Source organism: Myxine glutinosa, chromosome 3 (genome assembly GCF_964187855.1).
Source record: "Myxine glutinosa chromosome 3, kmMyxGlut1.1, whole genome shotgun sequence".
NCBI lineage: Eukaryota > Metazoa > Chordata > Myxini > Myxiniformes > Myxinidae > Myxine > Myxine glutinosa.
In genome coordinates, this window is record NC_136263.1 from 158,247,679 (window position 1) to 158,274,001 (window position 26,323).

Consider the following 26,323-nt stretch of genomic DNA (forward strand, 5'->3'; position numbering starts at 1 on the left):
AACGAATTTCGGCCGCTCCAAATTTTGACCAAATTTTTTTTTTTCCTCTATTCGTTTTTTTTTTTCAAAATTTGGTCGGGCCTCGAATCTCACTCCCGACACCAATTGTTACAGACACGACTTTGATGTTAAGGTGGGCCGAGCGGAATGGCCGTCGTGTCCGCACAAATTACCCGACTATACTCGACGTTGACGAAGTCGCGCGATGCTGGCTCAATAAGAAAAAGAAGACACCCGGCTGGATCACAATAACACAATACGACACCAGGGGTTCAGTTCTCAAGACCTCCGGAGGAGGTTATATTAAGGCGGAAGGTTAGATTACAGGGGCTAGAGTTATAATCACAGAAAGACAGGCACTTAGACACACTCTTATATTAACCCCGGACAGACGACAGACAAACGGGACAAGGCTGACTCACACGGGGATTGATGGAAAGGACAGGCGGGTAGCGATGGCTCCAGGTGCACCTGGGCTCAAAGGTCAGAATCGACTCGGTCCGGTCCAGAGATGCGGGGAGGTCGCAGCGCTCGGATGGCGTCTTGTCTGCTCAAGCTGGGGGCGCATCTGACTCAGCGCTCGCAGGTGGCTTTCCTTCTCCAAGCTGGGTGCGCATCTGACTCAGCGCTCGCAGGTGGCTTTCCTTCTCCAAGCTCGGTGCGCATCTCACGTCACATCCGGCGCGTGGCCGCGTATATCCGGCGGGGAGTGACACGCCCTCGGCTCGTTAGCTCCGCCTCGTGGAATCGGCACGTTGCTTCTCATTGGGTGCGTGCGGGGGGGGTTTACCAGGCTCCGCCCTTGACGAGGAGCTGACAAGGAGCCCCTTCGTGGTAACCCCGTGGAGCGCATGGTCTATGGCGCTAATCGAGCCGGTGTGAGGACGCATCCTCCCCCGCTCCGCCGCCATCTCCTCTGTTGTTGTTGTAATTGTTGGGGAAGAGATGGAAGGAGGTATGGGAAAGGTCCTAAACTCACTACTGATGCCATATAATCACATTCTGGTGCAACGAAGAGTCATAATTAATGGAGACGAGGCCTTAACTGACATAGAATAAGAATAACTAGGAAGATGTCCGAAAGTTGTCTACGTGTGGTGCGGTGGACCTGGGCACGACATTTAATGGGGGAATAAGGGGAAGGTCGGCTCTACTGATTGTTATTTACATGCAATGGGACTAGGGAATGGGGGATCGGGGAAAGTTGGGGAGTATTGGAGAAAATAGGGGAATATTTACAAGCGGATATGGAGGCCAAATTCCATATTCGCAACAATATATATATATATATATATATATATATATATATATATATATATATATATATATATATATATATATATATATATACATATATATATATATATAGTTGCTCCCTTTTGTTAAATATTATTTTGGTTGTGCAGGCATGCCGGCAGACAAAGTGGGGTTGCAGGCATCTGAGATGTTGATACACAACCTACATCATGGTGGATGTGTCGACGATTACTTGCAAGACCAGGTAGGTAATGGTAGTTTAATTCATAAGTGATTGTCGTTTCGTAACCAAAATATAATCACAGAATAACTTGACATGTGGACGACACTGCTTGACCATTGAAGCAGTGTTGATTTTTAAACCAAAAACCCGTCAGGATGATGTGCAAGTCCGTAGAGGCCTAGCCTAGCGCTAAACGTAATGACGCCCCAGTGAAAAGAGCATGACATGCAGACAGAGAGATGGGGAGATTGAAGGATAAATCTGGCTACTTTAATATGTCGATACAGAATATAGGAAAGAGCTGGGTACAAAGTGACATCTATATGTGAAATGAAAGCAGAGATCAGGTGGGGAGCCCTAAGTTTCAGTATCTATGGTTTATATAATAGGTTTTTAAGGACAAATGAGAGGCCAACGACAATCATATCTGTCCTAGCAGCATTGAGCTTGACAAAGTTCATGAATATCCATATTTGAATTTCAGAGACAGGAATTCTGAGTTGCAGGAGATGATAGCACATCACCAGGTTCAATGTGATCAATTATTTTGTTACACTAGTGTGATGACCCACCTGTATACTTATTATGAATATAAATACAACAAGCATTCTGAGTATTGCGCTGCAATACATGTCCCCTACCGGCAGTCTGTCGTCCGGAAAACTGTGTGAATTATATAATTACCAACTCACGGTCTGAGGTAACTCGGCTAAAAATTATCCGATTTGCACCAAATAAAGTTTATGAATGGTTGCACAGACCCCTACGTCTCACTAAAAGGGGAAAAAGAATGTAAATTGGTGTTAAAACAAGGAATATTAACAGCTTTGACTTACCGCACTCGAAATTATAGTCCGGAAAACTGTTGGGGAAATTACCAAAGTTCAAAGTGCCATAACTTTGTCAAAAATGATCGAAACGTCGTGAAGTTCGAACTTGATCTGTAACTTATCATGAGGAAACCATGTACCAAGTTTGAAATCATTAGCATTAAGACTTTAGAAAAAACAAGTCCGGAAAGCTGTTCTTTGCGGGACGGACTGACGGACTGACAGACTGACTGACTGACAGACTGACAGACTGACAGACTGACAGACTGACAGACGGAGGGACGGTGTACACCGGTAGGGGACTAATAACAACATTATGCAGAACATCTGAATTGCCTTGTACTACGTATCCATGTAACATCTATATGTGAAGCAGTGGCTATGCATCATATTCACGTCGTTAGCTATTTATAAAGTTGCATTCATTCTTTTACAGGAGCCACTTTGATTCTCACAAAGGTTAGGCCAAAGTTATTAACATTGTATGATATTATATGATACATTATATGAATTACAAAAGTTTCATCACGTTGTTTTTCTGCGTAGTTTCAGGGAAAATGCACGTTTTTCTGGGCAAGTGCAAATATCACATGTTGATGATTGGTGTACATTATTTGGTGTGACGTCTGTGCTCCAGCTAATCGTTTTCATGGCATTGGCACATGGCGTATCTCGTGTTCTCTCTGGGCCAATCACTCTGCACACACAGACGGCCATACACTTTGCAGAGCAGCTGACACAGGTACTTGTTCATTCCTCTTTGCAGGGTTCTATCACATGTAATATATAAAAGGGCATGAGGATGGCGAGGGTTCAGTGTATGGCTACTATATTGTTTCTGAGGCTAGTTTGGACTAAGCTATGAGGAGCAGCTAAAGAAGACCAGACTTTATACATTAGAAAGGAGGCGATTACCAGGGGATTTGATTGAGATGTTAAAGGTAAAGAAGCGTATCGGCAAAACATGTGCAGAAGAGTTTTTCAGCACAATATACAGTGACAGGACCAGGAGACATAGCCGGAAGGTAAAGAAGAAGAGAGTTAGGACAATAGTAAGGTCGGGGTATTTCAGTCGGAGAGCAGTTACCTCCACCACTGAAGGTGGATGGAGGTTATGTTTTCACCCACTGTCTGTCTGTCTGTGAACAGGATATATCAAAAACTTATGAATGGATTCAGACAAAACTTGGTGGGCAGGTTGGGTGTGTGACGATGATGAATTGATTCGATTTTGGTGAAGATCTTTTGGTGAATTTTTAAAGTGATTCTTCACCATTCAGAGATGGGACCAAAATCTATATATAGCACAATATAGCGCAATATTTCAAAATATTGTGGGCAGATGTTAATAAAACTATGTGGATGAATTGGGTAGGTGACAAGAAACAGGCGATTACATTTTGGTTCCTGTTCAGATGAAGATCCGGCCTATCAGTGGGATACAAAGTTTGAACTTTTCAGCCTCGCGGAGGTATATGCTCTACCGAGTACCGTTCTCGTATTGCAATTTAAAGATTACCCCATCCCCCACGCAGTGGAAGACGGGGTTTTGTACTCGCTTCTGTGTCTGTATGTTTGTCTGGGCTGTAAATTTTTTACCATTTGAGCTTTTGTCATCAAATTTTCAACAAAGCTTTATAATGAGAATATGGAGAAGACAAATTCATAATTTGGTCAAAAGGTCAAAGGTCGGCATCACATAAAATCGTCAATTTTCATCAGATTGACCAGAAATTTTAGGAATCTGCATATTAGGTCACTGAATTGGTTCACCAATCAAAAGCTCCAAGCTGTTTACTTTTATTTATTTATTTATTTATTTTAGATCAAAAGGTCATGGTAGCATAAATCGTCAATTTTCTTCCAATTGACTTGAAATTTGAGCAGGGTTTGCATTTTGGGTCACTGAAGCCTATTGCTGTTGAGGTCAAAATGTCAAGGTCGCCTAAAATTGTCATTTTTTAAAAGCTGTTTTCTTCACGTTTCGCATACGGAGGAAGAATAAGTCTGAATGTAAATCGGACACGGGCTTTGAATTTTCAGATACTTTTTGGTTGTAATTTGGTAAGGTTCACGCTTCTCCTCCGCCCCCCTGCCCCTCCCACCACCCCTGTAGAGCAACTGGAGTGTTTTAAAAAAGCAGGTGGATTGTTAGAGTATGCAGCTCTACTTCAATGGCAATTTAAATGAGCATGCAGTTTTCCATGATTGTTTGCATTTAACTTTCTCCAATGTTGTGAATGATAAATACTCATAAGGTGATGTAACCTATGCTTTGTCAGTATTCTGGGTGGGTTTTGAATGTGCTGTACTTCTTTCACAAGTTCATCATATTATTACGTTAAAAAAAATTTTTTTTTAATAATCCAGATTTCTGCATTTTTCCATATATAATCCTGATATCCACACCCTTCTTTCTACATTTACACACAGGTAAAGTTTTCAGTTACAAAAGCCGAGGGCCATCTTGATAGCCAGGAAAAGTTCATCATTGAATGCAAAGGTGCTGGAATCACCAACCAGCAGATCTGAAAACGCTCATCTCTAAACTCTACAATGATGATGAGAACTGTCGCAGATTTACTCCAGCAATGGGATCCTCAACCTTCCCAAACCCACGAGACTTCATAACTACTTGCATTTTTTGAGTACAGTATTGCATAAGCTTTTGAAGCATGCTGCGTTTATTGGCAAGACAGTCGATGCTGCTTAATAACAACACCTCAGTTGTTATTATCCACCTGGTCTTAAAGGTAGGGCATGGGAAATGTGAGAAACGGTTGTCCACAAGTGTCAAACAAATGACATTGAAGGCATTCAAATAATGTATTAGAAGAACATACTTATTCGTTTTCATGATTTATTAACTGAATGAATCGATAAGGTCAATCTGGCAACAAGGTGCATCTTATGAATGAAAACTAGAACAGTCAAATTTAACTAATTGCAGAACATCGGTTTAAATCATTACCTGCACATGTCTGTTTTTTATTTATTCTTATTTGGTTGCACCAGGTTCACCACCTGGTTTCTCACATGTATGAAACGTGCACTTCATCTACCAACCCACTCGTGTCATTTCCTCGACATTATCACATCGTGCAAACACCAGACAAACATGAACAAAGAACCTGAAGCAATGACTGTTCTCACCAAGGCAAACAGCAGCTTGAGCTTGAGGAAGACTCGCTCCAGCCATAAAGACAAACCATGTGTTCTTATGTGATAATAATCGGATCACTTGTTTTGCTTGGTGGTTAATTGAAAAAAGAAAACGTACAGGTAAAACAAATTGGCACAAACATTGATGGTAGGTGATAGTTTGTGGCAACGTCGACTTTATTACCTAATTGTGCTTTTGAAGCATCTTGAGTAAACGCTCCATTACTTTCAAACAGTATACTTGTTTTGGCTGTTACTGGTTATTTGTTCTGATTAACTAAGAAAATAAATTATCCATAACTTATATGTGTGCAGATAATAAGGATGGATGTGAGTTTATGCTTTTCAGTGACTTGGTAGTTTCTTTCCATTGCAAACGAGCAATAAATGTTTGTTTAATTCAAGGACCCAACATTCCTGTTCAAAATGATGTATTTGCACAAGGGCTTCCGCATTGCGTGTTGGACACAGCACCTTTCCTATGCCATCTCCAGGCACTGCATAATGTCATTGCTGGGCTACCCTACCTACCCCTACCCCCCGTGCATCCGAAGGGGGCTTGGCAATGACGCATGCTGAAAGGGAGTACTCAGTTTTCACTCTGGTTGTTTTCTTTCTTGTTACTTGCAAAATCGAAGATTTTTCAATTATATTGGTCGGTTGCGTTTGTGGTTCTGTCTCTGTCTGTCTCTCTGTCTGTTTGTTTGTTTGTTTGTCACCGGCCAACAGGTCACAATTCTAAACCCGATCGTCACGAAACTTCACCAAGTCGTATAGGTTGTCCCAATTGAGAAGCCTATTGATTTTGAGGTCAAAGGTCAACTCAAGGTCAAATTTCCGAAATCATCAATTTTCATCTGAAAACACGTCAATTTTCAACCGATTGACTTGAAAATTGAACAGCATTTGCATATTACCTCACTGAATTAGGAAACCAACTATTTTTGAGGTCAAAAGGTCAACAAGGTCAAACTTCCAAAAGGTTGTGTGTCAGCATGGAGGGTCCCTCGGAGTAGCAAATTGTTATTTTACCTCAACATTCTTTTTATTGTACCGTGTGGCGTTGGCGGCTGTCCGTGCAGGTAAAAACCTTGGTCCCCTCACTTGTGCGCAATGGACCATCCGCCAGTTTCGGCTACGCATCTCGGAATTTAAAACCGTTATGGCCATTCGTCACCCTGTGGTGTTAATCGTGGGTGACAGGACAATTGTTGTCGAATGGGATTCGAACCCTGTAACAAAAGGTGTCAGGAGCTCGAGGATTTGATTCCATCGGACAACCACGATCCAAGCGAGCTGAGCTTCGAAAATTTGAAATCCAAATTGTAACGATCATCTCCGTCTCGGAGGGAAGCATGATCGTAGAGTACCGAAGTCTAAATTATATAGTCAATTTGGGTCAGGAGGACGCATGATGTCAGAAAAGTTAAAATGTAAATTCTTTTTTTTTCTGAGGAGATTACCCGCATGCGGGCAAAGCTGATCATCACATGATGGCGGTCGTGCACGAAATGGCGGAGTGGCTAGAATGGACCGAGGTGCAAGGAAACGAGTCGATGGTAGATATTTATGAGGATTGGAACTTCCCCCGTCCCGAGTGCCAGAACTCCTTCCCCTGTAATGTCGGAGTCTGAGACGCAGGGATCAGGTACGATGTCCAACCAGGTCTCGTTACAATTAATATTGGAAGAAATAAAAGGAATGATAAATCAAATGGAACGAAATATGGCTAAAATGGATGCTTGTAGTGAACGAATGAATGCCCGAAATAAATAAAAACCCAAACAAAAGAAATGAAAGGCCATGGAGAACAAACGAATGAAATAAAGGAAGAAATAAAGAATGAATTACGGGCACAGGAGAGGAAGTGTTTGAAAGTAAATAAGGACCTGGAGGGCTATCGTGCCTGTCTGGATGCCGGAATGCAGCAACAGGCAGAGGAATGGGGATTTTTGAAGCACCAAGGTAGTGAATTGGCGGGAGAGGTGAAAGAATTGGGGTCCAGTGTTACAGAACAAGACCGGGCGTTAATTGATAAATAACTGTGGGGGCCACAACTGACTGGGTGAAGGAGATGGAGGAAATGTTAAAGGAGCGGCCGAGCACTTTGGACTATGCCGTCAAGGGGGAGCTTGCTTGAGTCCAACAGAGTCTGCGAGATGAAGCGAGTCGGTCCGTTAAGCATCTCCAGGATGAGATTAAAGTGGCCCAGGGGACCTCACCACGAGCCTTATTTGGGCACAGGAGGTACCGAAATTGAGCATCAAGCTGGGGGGGGGGGGGGGGGGGTGTTTTGGCCCCGAGCTGGATTTGGACAAGAGGGAGTCGGGGCTGAAGAGCCTCGGGAAAGGCGATCCCCAAAGTAAATTTGGAACAGCTGCAGGGAGGGGCAGAAAAAACCTGAAAAAGGGGTTGTAATGTGCAGTTGTGGTTGGACACACGAGGCCAAAATATTTAAATAAAATTTAATTTTGCACAGCCTTGGAGGGAGTTGGTTCCCCCAGGCTGTGGAAGTCGGACAAAGGGAGGTGGGGGGGCATCAATGGGTCGGCCTCGTGGAAAATTGCTCCCCTTGGAAATTGTGTTATGCCTGGTAGCTCGGGAGCTGCGCTGGCCGAATTGGGACGTGGGTTCCGACCATGGATGTGCTGGTTCGACCCGGGCCCCACAGGGAGTTTGATTGGCCCCTGGTTCATCAGGGTGCCGTCCGAGCATGTCTCGAGCCATCAGGGTCGCCGGACCCTGGAGGGGATTGGGACCTCCAGGGTGAGGTGGTTACTCAGGGGCACCTAGCATGGTGCACCATGAGGACCACTAGGAGGAGGTGTTGTGGGTCACACTTTTGTGGTGGCACCACGGACGGCCAATGAGAGCCTGATGTGGGAACCGCCCAGGCATGCGGCCTGGAAGCCTCTCCCTGAGATTTGGGGATAACCAGCATGTGGTGACCTGCCATGCTGTGCTGATCTATGGACGTGTGTCGAACCGCATGGACAGGAACAAATATAGCCCACCGGACAACCATTGGAGCATCTATGGAACATGATGGTCTTCCACAGATGCGCCCTTGTGATTTATGGGCTCTTGGCTTGCGAAGAGCCCCTGGTTTAATTGGGAGTAGATTGGGAAACTAGAATGCGCCGAGGATATGGGGCCATTCTCTGGTGGCGAGTGTGGAGAAGAGCCCTTCTTTGGTCAAAATAGTGAATTGTGGAAAAATTGGCGTGGGTAATTTGAGGATTAGATGCAAAATTGAAGGGGAATTTTGTGAGGCCATGGTGGACACTGGGGCCAGTGACACCATTACTAATCCAAGTGTGTTAGACCAAAGTGTTCGATACTGGGATAAAATTGATAGGTTAGCAGGACTTCAACTGGCTACGGGGGTGACGACACCTTCAACTGGCTACGGGGGTGACGGCTCCATTATTGAGCCGCAGGTTGTAGGGATGGGGTTTTGTGCAGTCTGGAGGTCAATGTGGTGGTATGGGTGGCCGAGGTGTGCGACCACTGTCTTCTGGGATTGAGTCTCCTGGTGGAACACGACTGTCAACTAGACCTTGGGTGAGGTCATATGTGGTTGGGCACTGGGGGGCTGCAAATGGTCGGACTGGGGGATGATGTGGAGATGCAGGGGACATGGTTGGTGGATGCCATGCACTGTGACCATGCCTCCCAGGTCTGAGGCCTTGGGAATGGCGGAGTTGGCAGCAGATGCTCAATGCATTGGCCAGCTGGGGCTAGTGGAGCCGTGGTCCTCACAGGGGCCGAAGGATGGATGGTGGGTCGCACCCTTGTGGACACTCATTGGCCTATGTTGGTGGTTCGGCAGTTCAACTTATCCGATAGCCCTCACACGGTAAAGGGGCGGAGCTGTCATAGCCAAGTGTAGTAGAGGTCACCAGAGGAGGCGGATCCACATGCTTGCCAGTACAGCCGGACCAAGCGAGAAATTTAGCGGAAATTGATTGGCCCCATGGGATAATTGTAAATTAGGAGTGGTGGATGACACTCTTGGACCCTACCAACCTGCGACGACCTGCACTTAAGCTAAGATGCTTTGATGATTACTGTCCCAGGTGTTCGGTTCCTGCTCAGAAATTGGGACATGGATAATTGGAGCTGGGGCGGGCGAAAGTGACTCAATGGTTGGTAAGTGGATCGGGTTGTGTGCCATAAAGTGTCTTGTGGTTGGCGTTTGTTTTGTGTAAAGGGTTTTGTGTTGTTGTCATGAGGAAAATTGAGTGTGTTTGTGAGTGTGTAAATAATTGGTGTGTGGATGATCACATGCACACAGGCCATGGCAGTGTAGGAACACAATGACCATTTTTGCAATACAGTGTTTGAGAATTAAATGGCAGTGGGTGAGGTAATGACATGTGAGGTTTTGTAGGTGGGAAAGGTATGTGTGTGTGTCTGCAGGAATGGATCAAGCTCTGGAGGAGCGGTGACTGCGTCCCCTCCCTCCCCCCGAGGTAAATTTGTCCCTGACAGCCGGTAGTGTCTGGAATTGGAGACCCATTGGAGGGGGGTCTAGTCATGGGTCCAAGCTGTCGAATCTGTCTGAAGGCATTAAGGGGTCTAAAGGGACTTAAGGGGTGTAAAGCTCTGAAGGTTCTTGGGGTCTAAGGCATATAAATATCTCAGGTGTGAAGGTGTCTAAAAGTATCGAAAGTGTTGAAAGGGTCTGAAAGGTAAAAGGAGTATTGAGGGTATTTGAGGTCTTTGAGATCTTAAAAGGTCTTCAACGTCTTTAGCATTGATGAAGGTGTATCGATTTGAATGTCCACACACCAAGAACAATTTTGAAGATTTAATTCCCTGGAGAAGATTCACTTAAAATACAACAAGGATTACAACAAAGTTTAACAATACTATACCGCTGTATACAATCACAGATTCAACACAACGTGTCCAGCCAATCTTATAGCGAGTGGTTGAACGCAGTTCCTTTTTGGTTTGGGAAGTTTGGGAACAAAATTAATCTCCTGCTGACTCAGGAGTCAGATTGAGGAATGGAAAGGTCAGGGTCAGGTCAGGTTTTGCAGACAGACTGGTCCCATGGACTCAGTAAAGCATCTGTTTAACATTAAGTAACTTAAGATGGAAAAGTCCAGACTTGTTGTTTTCCCAGCATGGCGCCTCCCGGAGACTCTATCTGTTCTTGTCTGATGAAAACAGCTTCATTCGCCTTTTGTACATTTCAATACCCTTTCAAACATTGTATCTCTTTCCTTGCATAAATGATCAATGTTAGCCTTATTTTTAAGCGCAGCAAACACGCAATTTCTATAATACATTATGCAGATTTCATCAAATATTTATCACAAAAGTATAAGCTTCACTTTTATTGGCTACATCGATATATCGAAGACTAACAGTTGGAAGTCCATTTTAGACTTCCACAGCATCTTATTGGTCTTTGGAATCTTAGGGGTCCAAAGGGTCTTCGGAGTCATGCTTTGTGAGCATGATATCTCAATAGGGTTGTGGACTGAATCGGATGAAACGTGATGTGCAGGTTGGGTGTGTGACAGGGACGAATTGATTAGATTTTGGTGAAGATAGGAATCCTGATCTGGATCCAAGAATTTTTTAAGTGATTCTTCACAATTGAGTGACAGGGCGAAAAATGATACACCTGTTTCGCAGGATATATGAAAAAGTTGTGAACAAGATATGACAAGCCTTGGTTGTCCGTATCTTGCTTTCCTGGTGGTCGTGGCGGAATTTTGGCCATTGAGTCTGCCCTCTGCACGGTTCCGGCTCTGCTCTGCTGCTCCTGGCTTCACCTGCTCGGCTCCTTCGCTGTTTCCTCGGGCTCACTCTCGTGGGTTGTGCCCATTGTTTGCAGCGGCGGTGGTGGCGGTTTGCCGCCGTGATCTTGATTAGCAGCGGCGGTCGTTTGCCGCTGCATTTGCCGCTTTGCCTCCTCAACCTTGGCCTCGTGCTCGTCTCTTCGCTCCTGTCTGCCCTCTGCATGGTCCCGGCTCTGCTCCTGGCTTCACCTGCTCGGCTCCTTCGCTGTTTCCTCGGGCCCACTCCCGTGGGTTGTGACGATTGTTTCGCCTCCTCACCCTTGGCCTCGTGCTCGTCCCTTCGCTCCTGCTGGCATGGCTCTGCGGTACTCCGCCGCAAGGCTTCTCCTGCTTAAAACCCGCTCCACCCCATCATGCATCTCTGCAATCAAATCGAATGGACTCCTGCGTCGACCCAGGTACATTCACCGTGGCTCCGGTCGTAAGTTTGTTTATTTACAATCAGGTCACTCCATCCCCATCCTCTGGTCGGCTCAGCGCACTCCCACTCATCGTCCCAACACACCTGGTCACAACAACGCACAAAATCGCACCTCCTGTCTGCGAACCCTGGCCAAATCACCTGGATTCATACCCGCCGTACAAAACAACATCAAGCTCACCCTGTTCAATACCCGGTCCCTCAACAACAAATGCCTCATCCTGAACGACTACATCCTGGAAAATAAACTGGACTTTCTCTGTCTCACTGAGACCTGGCAACAACCACTGGACTACTACACGCTCAACCTCACCACACCCAATGGATATTCTTACATCAATAAACCACGCTCGGAGGGCCGAGGTGGTGGAATTGCCGTTATTCACCGACAAGACATCAAGACCAACCTCATCTCCATCTCATCTGCTCCATCATTTGAACACCTGGCTTTTAAACTCTCTGGTCACACACAGTCAGTCATGGCTGTTGTCTACCGCCCTCCCAAACCACACCCATCATTCCTGTCTGACTTCTCCTACTTTCTGACCCAGCTATGTTCCCTCTCCCCCTCAATCCTCCTCCTTGGTGATTTCAATATCCACATGGACTCCACTGACTCCACGCTAACCACTGACTTCACTGATTTACTCACCTGCTTTAACCTCACTCAACATGTCAACTTTCCTACCCATAACCGTGGTCACATTTTGGACCTTGTCTGCTCTACTGGACTAATTTTGCACCATCTCTCTGGCTCCGACCTCACTCTCTCTGACCACCTAGCCATCACTCTGACCATCAACATCCCCACCCCAGCACCAAGGCATTATCGCACTATCAACTTCCGTAAGCTAAACGCTCTTTCACCTACCTCATTCTCATCGACCCTCTCTGAAAAAATGTCCACTTCTCCCTTCGTTGACCTCCACACCCCTTCTGACCTCACTGACTACTACAACCACACTCTCTCCTCTTGCCTTGACCAACTTGTGCCTATAAAAACCAAAACAGTTTCTTTCACCCATTCTGCTCCCTGGTTTACCCCTGAACTCCGCCTGATGAAAACTCGTGCTCGCCAACTTGAAAGACTCCGCAATAAAACAGGTCTCACAGTTCACTCCCAGGCCTACAAAGACCACATACAACACTATAAAGATGCCCTCTCCCGCGCCCGCTCCGCCTACTACTCTCAAATTATCCACTCTGGCTCCGGAAACCCAAAAGCACTCTTCTCTACAATAAACAAACTCCTCAGCCCCCTGAACACCACCACCCAGTCATTCACAATAGACAACTGCATCTCCTTCCTTTCATTCTTCCAACGCAAAATTGAAAACATCTACAACAGCTTGACCACCGCCGCACCCGCTCCCCCTCAAACCACCTGCCCCCCCTTATCCTGCCATCCCCTGTCTCAATTCTCCCCAGTCTCCCCTACTGACCTCTCTGAACTCCTCATCGGAATGAAAACTGCCACCTGCACTCTTGACCCCATCTCCTCCAGCTTTGTCAAGGCCTCCCTTCCTGCTCTCTCTCCACTTATCATTGCAACAATAAACTCCTCCCTGTCTACAGGCATCGTCCCACCATCCCTCAAAATTGCTGCTGTTACCCCCATTCTGAAAAAACCTGGACTAAACCCTGACACCCTAAATAACTTCAGACCCATCTCCAACCTACCCTTTCTGTCAAAGGTTTTGGAACGCGCTGTAGCCACTCAACTCAAACATCACCTCTCTGCCAATAACCTGTATGAAACATTCCAATCCGGATTCCGCTCCAACCACAGTACTGAAACTGCTCTCCTCAAAATCACCAACGACCTTCTCCTCTCCTCTGACGCTGGCAACCTCAACATTCTCATCCTCCTCGACCTCAGCGCCGCCTTTGACACCATCGATCACACCATCCTCCTCACCCGACTTGAAACCACCTTTAACATTACCGGCACTGCCCTCTCTTGGATTAAATCATACCTCTCTGACAGACGTCAGTTCATCTCCATCAATAACTGCAAATCCCCTACTGCTCCCCTCCCCCAAGGTGTCCCCCAAGGTTCAGTTCTTGGCCCCCTCCTCTTCATCCTTTACCTGTCCCCCCTCGGTCACTTAATCCGCCGTCATGGTCTCCAATTCCACTGCTTCGCCGATGACATCCAGCTTTTCATCTCCACCAAGTCCATCTCCACCGCCACCCACTCTATCCTGACAAACTGCATCACTGAAATAAAATCCTGGCTTCAAATCAACTTCCTCAAACTTAACTGTGATAAATCTGAAATAATCATCATTGGCCCAAAAACGCTCACCAAGTCCACCCATAACTTTGCCCTCAACATCGACGGTTTCCCAGTATCCACCTCCCCTCACATCCGGAATCTTGGCATCATCTTTGACCAAACCCTCTCCTTCGACAAATACACTAAACAGATCACAAAGACAGCCTTCTTTCACCTGAAAAACATCGCCCGTCTCCGTCCATCCCTCTCCTCCGTGGCTGCAGAAACCCTCATCCACGCCTTCATCACTTCCCGTCTGGACTACTGCAATAGCCTCCTTTATGGTTCACCCTCAACAATCACCAATAAACTCCAATATATTCAGAACTCCGCTGCCCGTCTACTCACCCATTCCCGGACCCGTGACCACATCACCCCCGTCCTTTACAAGCTTCACTGGCTCCCCATCTCCCAGAGAATCCAGTACAAAATCCTCCTCTTGACCTACAAAGCCCTCCATAACCTGGCCCCATCCTACCTGGCTGACCTCCTCTCCAGACACACTCCCACCCGCAACCTCCGCTCTGCTGGTACCAACCTCCTGACCCCCCCCCCATCCGGACCAAATTTAGATCCTGGGGGGACAGGGCCTTCTCCATCGCTGCTCCCACCCTCTGGAACTCGCTACCTCACACCATCAGAGACTCCTCCTCACTCACCACATTCAAAACATCACTCAAGACCCACCTGTTCAACACTGCATTCAACATTTAACCCACAGCATCTAACCCCTGACTATCTCCTCTCCTTCTCCCTCCTTTGTGCTTTGAATATTTCCCTATTGATTCTGCTTTTTTTGCAATTGTTTTTATGTTTTGCTATGCATTATGTTTTGCACTCTGTCAAAGCGTCTTTGGGCTTCCTGAAAAGCGCTATATAAAATAAATGCATTATTATTATTATTATTGGTGGGAAGAGAACCGGTTGGAAAGTCATTCCAAAGAACAAGTTTATTCTTGAACACTTTCATAACTACAGTACATCATCGACATTGAATTGATGATGAAGTTTATACGAGATGATGTGAATGGATCAATGGGGGTGGTTATGGTAATGAGTCATGAGGGATGGTCACGTGATTAGGGTGGAGGCGGGAATAGTGAGTCATTGAACTTGCAGCAGTAAATCCACCAAACACTCAAACAGCCTCAATTCTGAGAAGTGAGAGCGACTGGTGTAGTTCCTAACTTGGAGGGAAGGGTAATAGCTTTCGTGGTGGGAAGTGCTAAATCTTTAGCTTCCTCACCTGCTATTGTGATACTCAAAGAAAATGCCGAACAAGTTCTCAAAATCTACCATCATCGTTGTGAGTTATTCGAATGCGAAAGACGTTTAGTCTATTTTTGATCTGACATACCACATACCATACTCTTTACAGAGCGTTTGCTTGTGCGGTCGAAGCAGTTTCTTGGCAAGAGTTGTACTGGGTGGTTTGCCGTTGCCTTCCCAACGTTATTTGATTGTGCTCTATCCTTTCAAATGCTCAGTGTTAAGCAAGTAAGCAGCACATAGCATATGTTTTAACCCCAGATAGATGTATACCCCTGGAGCTGGGTATGCCCATCCATACAGAATGGGTATACCCAGGGGTACACCTATATATTGTTACAGACGTGGCTTGGATGTTATTTACCGAGCGGTTTTATGGTATGACCACGTCTGCACAAGTTACCCGATTGTGCCCGAACGTTGACTAATCGCGCTATGCTAGACCAATGAAGGAAAAAGAAGACACCTGGCTGGATCACAATAACACAATACGACACCAGGGGTTCAGTTCTCAAGACCTCCGGAGGAGGTTATATTAAGGCGGAAGGTTAGATTACAGGGACAAGAGGGAAACATAGGAAGACAAGCACTTAGACACACTCTTATATTAACCCCGGACAGACGACAGATAAACGGGACAAAATGCTGACTCACACGGGGATTGATGGCAAGGAAAGGCAGGCAGTCGATGGCTCAAGGTGCACTCTTGGCTCAAGGCAGAATCGACTCGGTCCGGTCCAGAGATGCGGGGAGGTATCGTCGCGCTGGGGGTGGCGGTGGCTTCTCTCTCCAGTCTCCAAGCTGAGGCGCATCTGACGTCACATCCGGCGCGGGGCCGCGTATATCCGGCGGGGAGTGACACGCCCTCGGCTCGTTAGCTCCGCCTCGTGGAATCGGCACGTTGCTTCTCATTGGGTGCGTGCGGGGGGTTTACCAGGCTCCGCCCTTGATGAGGAGCTGACAAGGAGCCCCTTCGTGGTAACCCCGTGGAGCGCATGGTCTGGAGCTAATCGAGCCGGTGTGAGGACGCATCCTCCCCCGCTCCGCCGCCATCTCCTCTGTTGTTGTTGTAATTGTTGGGGAGGAAGATGGAAGGAGGTATGGGAAAGGTCCTAAACTCACTACTGATGCCATATAATCACATTCTGGTGCAACGAAGAGTCATAATTAATGGAGACGAGGCCTTAACTGACATAGAATAAGAATAACTAGGAAGATGTCCGAAAGTTGTCTACGTGTGGTGCGGTGGACCTGGGCACGACATTTAATGGGGGAATAAGGGGAAGGTCGGCTCTACTGATTGTTATTTACATGCAATGGGACTAGGGAATGGGGGATTGGGGAAAGTTGGGGAGTATTGGAGAAAATAGGGGAATATTTACAAGCGGATATGGAGGCCAAATTCCATATTCGCAACATTGCACCCTTCTCTACCCTCGGGGCGTCCCGACCCGATAAATTTTTACCTACTTTAGTGTGGCACGCAATGTAGTTCCCTCTACTATTAACTCTACCCTGAGTGCGACAGTTTTACAGATATTCACAAATGAGTAAATATGTCCCCCTGCGACGTTGCACCCTTCTCCTCACAGAAACACACCCACAGGATAACCGAATCCGGAAAGAATTCGCAAACTACACATACAGCCGGTAGGGAGCATTATTTACACGACTACGCTGCTATTTACACTACGATCCAGGACCTGTTTTTGGAGGAACACATGCAGATGTTATGCATAGAGAGAGCGCGCTTGCCAACATCGATACACCAACCCACGAGTGCTCTGTGGCCGACGGCCTTTAATAACGTGCAGAGCACCCTGTCCCAGCATCAAAAGCACCACCCCACCGCCAATCGGTGCAGTCACCATTGTTCATTGGAATAAAAATAAACTCGACAACCCCTAACCCTGCAGGTGTCTCTTGCTCTTCGTGTGGCCTTCAGTGGTGTTAATTAACAGTGGTTCACCTTTATGGCATAGGTGCCACGTTGATCCATAGGTCCATCCCCGGGTGGTGCTTGGCCGCAAACGAACTGCGGTCCATTGTGGGTGGCCACAAACATTGCGGTCCATATGGTGTATCGATCCCGGCAGCAAACAGCGAAAGTGCAGGCCCACAACTGCGCAGCCAGCACCTCTCTCTCCTTTCTCTCTACCCCAAAGCCAGATCCTCGGAGGTGGGAGACAAAAGAAGAAACAAGTGAGTAAGGTGGTAAGGGCGCAAAAGTGCACGCAATGTAAGGTGATGCACACTGGGGGCACATGGGAACCAGGTGAGACAGGTACGTTCCTATCGTACGCCCCCCCCCCCCCACCAGGTAACCTACATGGCCCCTCCCTTACCCCTTACTGTATCCACACAACACAACACTACCCATAAACATCTACTTTACAAATCAACAAACATCCCTACTGTCTTCCCCGTTCCTCCCATATACCAAATTCGTCTTCTCTCCCTCCTAACCAATCAAATTTGCCATTTTCAACTCTCATCAAAATTTGCCATCTCCAACTCAACATCATAATTTGCCATCACCAATTCATCATCAGTCCCTCCTAGGGAGGGAGAGATGGAATCACTCCAATGTCTCATCCACGTCGTGATGCGTCTCACAAATCCACACAGCGATTCATCTCCTGCAACAAAACAAAGAAAACACAGGTGTGGAGTCATCATCATCACCACAGGTAAGTGGCTGCGTATGGTGCGACAGGTTCATCAATCCTAACTATTTCCTAAATGACTTTAACAACTTTACACTACCCGGGGTCTTCCTCCGGCCAAACCATTGGCCCTCTTACACTATGGGTTCTAAAAACCAATTCCCATTGGCCAACCTGTGGTGCTCTTCAATTTGGGGTCTCACTCCCCCGATTCATCTCCCGGTGCCCTCGCACAATTTCTGGGCTGCGGCGTGTACCTCTCCCAGTGGGTCTACCCACCTGCACACCTCCACCACTGCAGTTGCCTCCGAGCTTACCTGCTCCTTGCCCTAACCTAACTACCTGGGGAAGGCCCTCTGGCACTCTCCCCACTCGGTGCCCTCTCTGGCACTGGGCTGCCCGATCCACACCCGGGATCCTCAGGCACCCACTCACAACTACCGGCTCCCAGAGCCCACCTGCGGCCTCACCTGGCCGACATCCTCACAGTGGTGGAGTGCCCAACCAACTACACACACTAACAGGCTACACGCCCAGCCATTTCCACAACACTAATGCACCCATTCACAACACCATTCTGCAACCGCACCACAAATGCCAATATCCAACCACAATTTACCTGCACCCTCTACCTAACACTTACACTACCCGCCCCGGGTATCCGTGATGGGGGTCCACTCTTCCCCCATTCACACCTTCGCACCATGCACACCACTCCGTACCACTTACTCCAACTCTCTCCACACACCTGTACTTGCACACCTGTGCTCTCACACCTGGTGCCACCTGCACCCTTCTCTCCCCAAGCGCATTCGCGCTGATCCACAACACTCACTACTCATACACTGCTCCACACACCTGTCCAGTTGCACACCTGTGCAATCACACCTGTTCAATTCTCACACACACGGCATCATCTCAGCTAACTACTCCCTTCTGAAACTTGCGCTTCCCAGTCGTCCCTTTAACTATTGCGCTCCCTCGTCATTATAATCCACACTAATCTACCTGCGTCCCCACTACAGGTATCAGTCACTAACTAACCTTAACGTTACCTAATGTCATCTTCTCTAGATCCCTACACACAATATCCTAACCCACCCGGGCTAGTTTTCACTGCCATACACCCCATAAACCTAGTGCTCCTTTGCCCCCCCCTGTGAGGGATGGTGGATTTGCCATCCCACCACATCGGGGGTCTCTCACTACCAATTTTGCACATCAAATTTCAACAAATCAAAAATTTGCCAATCACTGCCCATCATCTGCCAATCACCACTGCCAATCCTTTGCCAATCATCAAATTTTGTTTTTCTCTAATTTTGGGTCCAAAACACTAACCTCATCACCCAGTCGACTCACTAATACCTCTCGGTGCGCCAATCCCTGTCCAAAGCCCGGCTTCGTAAAGCCAAGCAATGGATGCTGGTTGTTTTGTGCCAGCGGCTGGATGCGTCCGGCATTCGGGGCAGGGACGGGGGCTTACCCGGGCCGAGATCCCACGCACCACCTCGGCGTGGAGCCATCCAATGTCCCGATCTCGACCTGCCGGCACGTCTCAACAAAACGTGGTCGCCATAACGACCCTTCCTATCGGGCTGCCAGCTCCGCCTAGTGGAGCCTGGACGCGGCCGTTCAAAGCGAGGCCCGGCACGCACCGAGGGCCTGCTTCGGCTAAAAGTCGCTCTAACCTCTAACCCGTGTAACGTCGATGCTTCACCTGGACGCTTACACCCCGCAGCCCGTTCCTTGCTCACACATCCAGCTGTGCCCATGCTCCTCGTACCCTTCCTTACACACCCAGGTACACCCATTCCACTCACAGCCTTGGTCACACACCTGACCACCGAACACTTTGGCACACATTCGTTGCTCGCACACCTCACCAATACACCTCTTCGCGCCCCCTCCTCGGTCACCTCCTCTGTGACAATCACAGGTGTGCTCTCATTCGCACACCCAACCACGTGCCTCACCACCAACTCCAGCGTGCATTCCCACTCACGCTCTACCATTCCAGGTGTGCATCCTTCCATCCCAGGTGTACATCCTCGCTCACCTGTCACAACTAACTCACGCTCCATGTCACTCCCACTACTTTCACCTCCATTCCTGACAGCGCACTCACCCTTACTCTTGACAGCGCACTCTTTCCCCATGCACCTGCCCGTCACACACCTTTCTCGCGCACACTCTCCCGTCACACCCTCTGCAACACTTACCACAGGTGTGCATTCTTCCTTGCCTTTGACAGCGCACTCTTTCCTCATGCACCTGTCCGTCACACACCTTTCTCGCGCACACTCCTGCGCACACTCTCCCGTCACACCCTCTGTAACACTCACCACAGGTGGACACTCTTCCTTACTTCTGACAGCGCACTCTTTCCTCATGCACCTGTCCGTCACACACCTTTCTCGCGCACACTCTCCCGTTACACCCTCTGTAACACTCACCACAGGTGGACACTCTTCCTTACTTCTGACAGCGCACTCTTTCCTCATACACCCCAGAGTCGGACTTTCTCGCACACCTCCTCTTTCGCACACCAGACCTGTCGCACACTTCACCCACGGCCTCTCACGAACACCCGGGTCTATCTCGACCCCCAAGCTTCTTAAATCCCCTGGCGCATCATACGCACGACCATATTGGTCACCACTTACACCGGGTCCTCTTCCTCTTCGCTTCTCCTCCATCACCTGCGAATCCCTCATCCGGTTAATGAGCACATCATCACGATCCAAACACAGACTTTGGACCAATTCTTTCATCTCCTCTTTTATCTCTTTGTTATCCCCTCTCCGTCGCTTCTTAATTTCGCTCACCCCTTCTTCCACTTCTTCTAATTTGTGCCTCACCTCTTTTATTCCCCGGTATGTCTCCTCAAGCTCGTCCTCCAAGGCTACCTTGACCGTTTCCATGTGCGTCCTCACCTGCCGGTCCTTCGTCTCCATTACCTCTATCACCTCGTCCAACCTCGTTGTCAGTCCCTCACGTACCATCTGACATTCCCTCTTCGTCGCTACCAAGTCATCTTTGAGTTCTTTCTGTGTCGCCTTTAAACCTCCTAATACCGCAGTGTTCCTTTGAACCTGCTCCACTAACTCCGTCTGTCCCACCGTCAGCTGCTCCACCTCTTGCGTCAGGTCCTCTATGCCCCCTTGTAACTTTACAGTCGCCTTTCTCACCTCCTTTTCCATGTGCTCCTCACAGTGCCTCACCTCCTCGCGCACTCCTCCGACCTCCTCACTCACTCCTCTTCTGATCTCCTCTCCCATCACTTGCATCTCCTGCCCAGATGCCACCCTCATCTGCTCCATTTCCTCCCTGTGAGCATCCAGTTTGGTTTCTACCCCCATTCTGACCCCCTCTATCTGCTGCTCCATTTGTTTAACTTCCCTTTCCGCTTGGTCCCTCATGTCCCTCAATTTGCCTTCCATACTGTTTTCTAACCCCTCTAACCCATTTTTCACTCCCTCTATCTGATTCTCCTGGGCAGCCATTCTATTTTCTACCCCCATTAACCCATTTTTCACTTCTTTTATCCCGTTGTCTAACCCCTCAAAATTATTGTCTAACTTCCCAATTTTCTTGTCTAACTCCTCAAAGTTATTGTCTAACTTCTCACCGGTACCCCTCGCTTCGTCCCTCATTACCCCCATTTGGTTTCCCATTACCCCCATTTGGTTTCCCAAGTCATTCCTCAGGTCTTCACTTGTCTGGACCATGAGCGCCTTTATTTGTTCCATAAATAGGCCCCAATCCATCGGCGGCGCTGCTACGGTCGCGGGCGCGGTGACCAGCGAGGCGCCATTTTGTGCGTTTGCTACCCTCGCTGCTTCGCTCTCCTCATGTCCCTCATGTCCCTCAATTTGGTCCTGGACCGACCCTGCTTCACTCTCCCCTACCGGACCCCAGCCGTCTTGATCCGCCATAGCGCGACTTGCAAAATTCGAGTTTCGTAAAACAAAACAAATTTCGGCCGCTCCAAATTTTGACCAAATTTTTTTTTTTTTTTTTTTCCTCTATTCGTTTTTTTTTTTTCTTCAAAATTTGGTCGGGCCTCGAATCTCACTCCCGACACCAATTGTTACAGACGTGGCTTGGATGTTATTTACCGAGCGGTTTTATGGTATGACCACGTCTGCACAAGTTACCCGATTGTGCCCGAACGTTGACTAATCGCGCTATGCTAGACCAATGAAGGAAAAAGAAGACACCTGGCTGGATCACAATAACACAATACGACACCAGGGGTTCAGTTCTCAAGACCTCCGGAGGAGGTTATATTAAGGCGGAAGGTTAGATTACAGGGACAAGAGGGAAACATAGGAAGACAAGCACTTAGACACACTCTTATATTAACCCCGGACAGACGACAGATAAACGGGACAAAATGCTGACTCACACGGGGATTGATGGCAAGGAAAGGCAGGCAGTCGATGGCTCAAGGTGCACTCTTGGCTCAAGGCAGAATCGACTCGGTCCGGTCCAGAGATGCGGGGAGGTATCGTCGCGCTGGGGGTGGCGGTGGCTTCTCTCTCCAGTCTCCAAGCTGAGGCGCATCTGACGTCACATCCGGCGCGGGGCCGCGTATATCCGGCGGGGAGTGACACGCCCTCGGCTCGTTAGCTCCGCCTCGTGGAATCGGCACGTTGCTTCTCATTGGGTGCGTGCGGGGGGTTTACCAGGCTCCGCCCTTGATGAGGAGCTGACAAGGAGCCCCTTCGTGGTAACCCCGTGGAGCGCATGGTCTGGAGCTAATCGAGCCGGTGTGAGGACGCATCCTCCCCCGCTCCGCCGCCATCTCCTCTGTTGTTGTTGTAATTGTTGGGGAGGAAGATGGAAGGAGGTATGGGAAAGGTCCTAAACTCACTACTGATGCCATATAATCACATTCTGGTGCAACGAAGAGTCATAATTAATGGAGACGAGGCCTTAACTGACATAGAATAAGAATAACTAGGAAGATGTCCGAAAGTTGTCTACGTGTGGTGCGGTGGACCTGGGCACGACATTTAATGGGGGAATAAGGGGAAGGTCGGCTCTACTGATTGTTATTTACATGCAATGGGACTAGGGAATGGGGGATTGGGGAAAGTTGGGGAGTATTGGAGAAAATAGGGGAATATTTACAAGCGGATATGGAGGCCAAATTCCATATTCGCAACAATATATATATATAGGTTTAATGTTGACCAAGACCGGAATGTACACAGAGTACGTTTACACATTTTGATTGTGTTACTTTCTATCGACATATACATTTTACTGTTTAAACGTTTGTTTTCACCACGTGATTTCATACTAATCTTTACCCTTATTGAGCATATATTCAGTTAACATGTTAACATACTAACCAAAGAACAAGTTCAAAAATCAAAGTATCTTGGGGGTTTATCGTTAGTCGATATCTTCAATGTCGATCAATTTTAGGCATCCCGGACAATGTTTTTGGATGTTTTTTAAACATGTCTTCTACATGTTATATGTTTATATATATGCATATTTTGGGGATGAGTGATGTGGAGAGGGTATTTTTCCTGTTGTAAAAGAGCAATCTATTTTTACTTATGCAAATATGACTTCTTGTTTTTAGCACACCTCCTTCCATCCACGTTCCTCCTTCCCTTCCTCTCCTCGTATCTCCCCATATCCACCACTTCCTCTTCTTCACCCATCCCCGTCTTCTTCTCCCATCTCCTCTCCTCCCATTCCCCTTTCTCCTCCCCTTTCTCTCCTCCCATCTGCCCACCTCCTCCACTTCTTCTCCTTCGCCACTCACTGTCGTCTTCTTCACCCATCTCCCCTCCTCCTCCTCCCTTCCTCTCTTCCCATCCTTCCACCTCCTCTTCCCCTCCTCCTCCTCCTCCTCCCCTTCTCCTCCTCCCCTTCTCCTCCTCCCCTCTTTCCTCCTCCCCTTCATCTCTCTTCCTCCTCTCCTTCCTCTCCTCCCATCCCCCTTCCACCTCCTCTTCCTCTCCTCCCATCTCCCCTCTTCCCCTTCCTCTCCTCCCATATCCCTTTCTCCTCCCCTTTCTCTACTCTAATCTCCCTTCCTCCTCTCCTTCCTCTCCTCCCATTCCCTGCCTCCTCCTCTTTCCACTCTTCCCATCTCCCTTCCTCCTCCCCTTCCTCTTCTCCCATCCTCCTTCTCTTTCCACTCCTCCAATCTCTCTTTCTCCTCCCCATCCTCTCCTCCCATTTCCTGTCCTCCTCCCCTTCCTCTCCTCCCATCTCCCTTCCTCTACCCCCATCTCCCTTCCTCCTTTCCTTCTTCTCCTTCCATTTCCCTTCCTCCTCCCCTTCCTCCTCCCCTTCCTCGCCTCCCATCTCCCTTCCTCCTTCTCTTCATCTCCTCCCATTTGCCTTCCTCCTCCCCTTCCTCTCCTCCCATCTCCCCTCCTCCCCTTCCTCCTCCCCTTCCTCTCCTCCCATCTCTCCTCCTCCCCTTCCTCTCCTCCCATCCCCCTTCCTCCTCCCCTTCCTCTCCTCCCATTTCCCTTCCTCCTCCCCTTCCACTCCTCCCATTTCCCTTCCTCCTCCCCTTTCACTCCTCCCATTTCCCTTCCTCCTCCCTTTCCTCTCCTCCCATTTCCCTTCCTCCTCCCCTTCCTCTCCTCCCATCTCCCTTCCTCCTCCCCTTCCTCTCCTCCCATCTCCCTTGCTCCTCTGCTTTCTCTCATGTCCTTCCCCACACCACCCCTACTTCCCCCTATTTCCCCCTATTCCTCTCTCCTCTCTCTCCCCTCCCTGACCATGTGCTCATTTCCCTCCCCCACCCCCGACATTGTAAAGGTGTAGTTTGGAACTTTTATCACGATTTACTACTGTACTACCAGAGCATAATTTTCTATAATTGAAGGTTTAAAAATCCCTCCTGGTATTTGGCGCGATCAAATGGGTATGGCTATTGTCCTGCGGCTCCAAATGAAACACAACAAGCAGTGTGAGGATTACAAATATTTTTCGAAGTTTGTTCATAATAGTGTTTACATGTAATTAAGAGGATTTGCGCAAAATATATTTTTAAGTCACATTTATTTTTAAGCCTGGTGTTGGCTTAACGGTTAGGGTGCTGGCTTGGGATCCTAGGATCGTGGGTTCGAATCCCGATCAATCGCTCAATTAACGCCAGGGGGGTTGACTCAGCCTGTCATCCTTCCGAGGTCGGCAAATCTTGCTTGCTGGGATGAATGATCCCGGTGTGTACCCTGATTTAGAATAGTTACACCGTATCCGTGCGCATTGTAAGAGGCGACCAAGGGTTGGCGTCAGGAAGGGCATCCGGCCATAAAAACATTGCCTCAAACAGGGAACCATGATTGTCATGGGGCCCGCAAAGCTAACCCCCGCTCTAGTGGGGAAAATGGCCTTAAAACGATCATTCATTCATTCATTCATCCAGGAAATGCGCAACTCAATTTTTATTATTCATTCCTTAACACGACACAAAAATAGCAGTTGCAGATTCAAAGTCACAAGCTATCTGTAATCGGGGAGTAGAAAACAAAGAACGAGGGTTGCCAAACGCAACTCCTTAATATGTTGCAATTCTCTGCACATTTACTATAACATAAACCCTGTCACAACTCATATACAGTGCATTCAGAAAGTATTCAGACCCCTTCACTTTTTTCACATTTTGTTATGTTTCAGCCTTATGCTGAAATCGTTTAAATTATTTTTTTCCCTCATCAATCTACACTCAATACCCCATAATGACAAAGAGAAAACAGGATTTTAGAAAGTTTTGCAAATTTATTAAAAAGAAAAAACTGAATATCACATCAACATAAGTATTCAGACCCTTAACTCGGTACTTTTGGCTCCTTTGGCAGTGATTACAGCCTCGAGTCTTCTTGGGTATGACGCGACAAGCTTTGCACACCTGGATTTGGGGATTTTCTGCCATTCTTCTCTGCAGATCCTCTCAAGCTCTGTCAGGTTGGATGGGGACCGTCCGTGGACAGCCATTTTCAGGTCTCTCCAGAGATGTTCGATTGGGTTCAAGTCAGGGCTCTGGCTGGACCACTCAAGGACCTTCACAGAGCTGTCTCAAAGCCACTCCTGCGTTGTCTTGGCCGTGTGCTTAGGGTCATTGTCCTGTTGGAAGGTGAAGGTTCGGTCCAGTCTGAGGTCCTGAGCGCTCTGTTTCAGGTTTTCATTAAGGATATCTCTGTACTTTGCTCAATTCATTGTTCCCTCAACCCTGACCAGTCCCCCAGTCCCTGCTGCTGAAAAACACCCCCCCACAGCATGATGCTGCCACCACCATGCTTCACCGTTGGGATGGTATTGGGCAGGTGATGAGCGGTTCCTGGTTTCCTCTAGACATGGCGCTTAGAATTGAAGCCAAACAGTTCAATCTTGGTTTCATCCGCCCACAGAATCT

At 47.9% G+C, this 26,323-nt stretch overlaps 2 protein-coding genes across 2 annotated transcripts in view; both read left to right on the top strand.

The window, feature by feature from the left end:
* The window catches only part of RTCA (RNA 3'-terminal phosphate cyclase), a 70,834-nt gene extending 64,950 nt beyond the window's left edge, over positions 1-5,884 (top strand). Inside the window, exons 9-11 of the mRNA XM_068109911.2 lie at positions 1,407-1,501; positions 2,948-3,052; positions 4,744-5,884. Of these exons, the coding sequence (XP_067966012.1) occupies positions 1,407-1,501; positions 2,948-3,052; positions 4,744-4,842 (299 nt within the window). The 3' untranslated portion in view covers positions 4,843-5,884. The remainder of the gene's footprint in view (positions 1-1,406; positions 1,502-2,947; positions 3,053-4,743) is intronic.
* Positions 5,885-15,071: 9,187 nt separating this feature from the next.
* LOC137423099 (venom phosphodiesterase CdcPDE) overlaps positions 15,072-26,323 on the top strand; it is a 134,212-nt gene continuing 122,960 nt past the window's right edge. Inside the window, exon 1 of the mRNA XM_068109908.2 lies at positions 15,072-15,296. Coding sequence (XP_067966009.1) covers positions 15,261-15,296 — 36 coding nt within the window. The 5' untranslated portion in view covers positions 15,072-15,260. The remainder of the gene's footprint in view (positions 15,297-26,323) is intronic.